Below are 2528 nucleotides of genomic sequence, written 5' to 3'. Positions count from 1 at the left end.
CTATTTGTCAATTTCCTTGCCATGAGATTTCTTTCTCTTATTATTTTTCCCTTTTGAAGAGGAGGGCTTAGAATCAACAACATTTGCTTCTTCTACTTTTGAATTACTCTTATTGAGTGATTCAAAAGTCTGAAACTCATTTAACACCTGAGTCATATTGTACTCCAACTTGTTCATAACATAATTAGTAGTGAATGTGGAAAAAGCTGGTGTAAGTGATTCAAGTATCTAGCTAACTTGAGTCCTCTCATGATTGGTTGCTCCATGAACTTCAGCATCATGCATTATATTAATCATGTTTAGGACATGTTCTCTGACAGAAACTCCCTTCTTCATTTTGATGTTCATATAGGATCTATTAGCCTCATGTCTGCATTGATCAGATTGCTGTCCAAACATGGCTTGAAGAGACTCCCATATCTCATATGCAGTCTCCATTTCTTCATGCTTCTTTCTGAGTCAACACTCATACTAGCAAGCATGTAGCATTTAGCCTTGTTGTTGGAAAAAATCCAAGCATCATACTTCTCCCTAGCAGTTTTGGGAGGACTGGCAGTAGGGACCTCAAGACATTCCTCAATAAAGACAAACTCGTGGTTCTCACAAATCAACACAATGTTCATGTTTGATTTCCATTTAATAAAATTATCACCAGTGAGTTTCTCATTTGCAAGTAAACCAGTAACAGGGTTTGAGCTAGACATTATTACTAAAATAAATAAATAAAACAAAATTAAATTTAGCACATATTATAAATATCAATAATTTTGGAATAGTAAATATGATGCATGAATGCAACAAATTTAAACAAAACATAAAAAATAATTATTTCTATTGCTGCGATAAATTAATTTGACAATTAATGGACCTGCCTTAGGGTAGGTCAGACTAATTTCAAATTAATTTTGAGACAATTCTCAAATTCATAAGTGAAAAATTAAAATCAATTATTTTCTCTTTTGACTTACGAACAATTGCTTGTTTGGTCAAGATTAACTAGTCCGCTCGAAAGCCTAGTCAACCTTTGTGAGTGTAACCCATTATTTTAGATTAATGACTTAACTCAAGAGTGTGCCTTAGGGTCAATCAAACTTGAAATACATCATTCAATCCTAGTCTTAAAATTAAAGAAGTTAACCTTGAAAAATAAAATAGTCAGAAAACTTCCTTAGGGGGACGCAAACAAAAGCCCTTCAAGGCCCTTTCCATGAAACATCGGTGTTAACTAATAATGGAGACCATAAGAGTTATTGTTGCATATCATTCTCCCACTCACTATTTTAGAATATGTGTTTTTTCAAAACATCCTATGCTTTTTAATTAATTAAATTAATCCAATTAATTTACCAAATGATATTCTAAATCTCAGTAAACATTTAAACATAAAACAAGATTTAATCAATACACTAAATGGGCCCTTAAACTATCTAATCTATAAATTCTCTAATTATTAAGAATATCATTTGTCTATCTAATAAAATTAATTATCAAATAGGTTTGAAATTAACACTTAAAATCAACTCACGAACCTGTATTAGATTAAACTAGATTAATTATATGATTCATCAAATAAAAGCATATAATCAAATATGACGATTCTAATCAAAACATGTTGCTACTCGTATGAGATGCTTGCTTTAGTTAGATATTGTGTGGGTAATATGTATGGCATGTTAAAATGCATGAAAATGCTATTAAACACATTTAATACATCCAAACATATATATAAATACAGTAAATAAATAAATAAATAAATGCGAGCCAAGTGTTTTGGATATTTCTAGAAAAATTACACACTTGCAATAAATTACAAAATAAAATAAAAATAAAACTAAGGAATCATGTAGAACCTCCATCTCCATCTTTTGGGCCTTCTATTATTTTTATGCCATCAACCCAATTTTGAATTATAAATAACTTCAATAATTTTTAAAAAATATTTTAAAAATATTGATCTTGGCTAATTAAAGCCCGATTAGTCATTTAGGCCCATTTTGAACTTGGACCACTTAATTCAAAATTTAATTACAATTTTAAAATCCTAATTAACAATTTGGGCCAAGCTCAAAAGTTCAAGGAAACAACGAGCCACCCTAGGGCACGAGTAAGGAGCTAGGTGGTTTAGAGTCCAAGAACTTTACTTAGCTATTTGTTTAGTAGTATTATAGTATGTTTAGTGTTATCTTTGTTACTATGGATTTTTGGTTCAGACCGGGAATTATTTGGACACTCATAGTAATACTTATAGATTTTCTAAGTTTAACCTATAGTTTAAGAATATTAAGTATAACCTAAGGTTTGATTAATGTGACTGATATTAATGATTATATTATTATATTATAAGGTTTAGACATCAACCAATAGGATTTTAAGCACATGTTTTGAATGGTAATTAAGGATTAAGTATTTTTGAGGATTAAATTAAATAAGGGTAAAGTTTGAATGTTATAGGGCCAGTCAGCAGCTTTGAGTACGTTGAGGGCTTAGTCAAGGCTGTTTACTCCATTCAAACTTAGCTAAAAATGTGT

The 2528-nt window shown here is 30.3% G+C and overlaps 1 protein-coding gene across 1 annotated transcript; it reads right to left on the bottom strand.

Moving 5' to 3' along the window:
- Positions 1–704, bottom strand: LOC133816522 (uncharacterized). The gene is made up of 3 exons (XM_062248976.1): positions 526–704; positions 238–454; positions 1–147 (listed from the first exon to the last, which is right to left on the bottom strand). The coding sequence occupies exons 1-3, from the start codon at positions 702–704 to the stop codon at positions 1–3; spliced, it is 543 nt and encodes a 180-aa protein (XP_062104960.1).
- Positions 705–2528: the final 1824 nt, after the last annotated feature.

This window comes from Humulus lupulus, chromosome 1 (genome assembly GCF_963169125.1).
Source record: "Humulus lupulus chromosome 1, drHumLupu1.1, whole genome shotgun sequence".
Classification (NCBI taxonomy): Eukaryota; Viridiplantae; Streptophyta; class Magnoliopsida; order Rosales; family Cannabaceae; genus Humulus; species Humulus lupulus.
Note: the sequence above shows the minus strand (reverse complement) of the source record. Positions and strands in the feature narration are given on the sequence as shown.

Excerpts from the sequence above, each read along its gene's own strand:
- LOC133816522 (XM_062248976.1), bottom strand. The coding sequence starts at position 704 with ATGTCTAGCTCAAACCCTGTTACTGGTTTACTTGCAAATGAGAAACTC. Across the intron at positions 455-525 it reads CCCAAAACTGCTAGGGAGAA|AAAGAAGCATGAAGAAATGG; the intron begins GTATGATGCTTG and ends GTGTTGACTCAG. Across the intron at positions 148-237 it reads CCAATCATGAGAGGACTCAA|GTGTTAAATGAGTTTCAGAC; the intron begins GTTAGCTAGATA and ends AATATGACTCAG.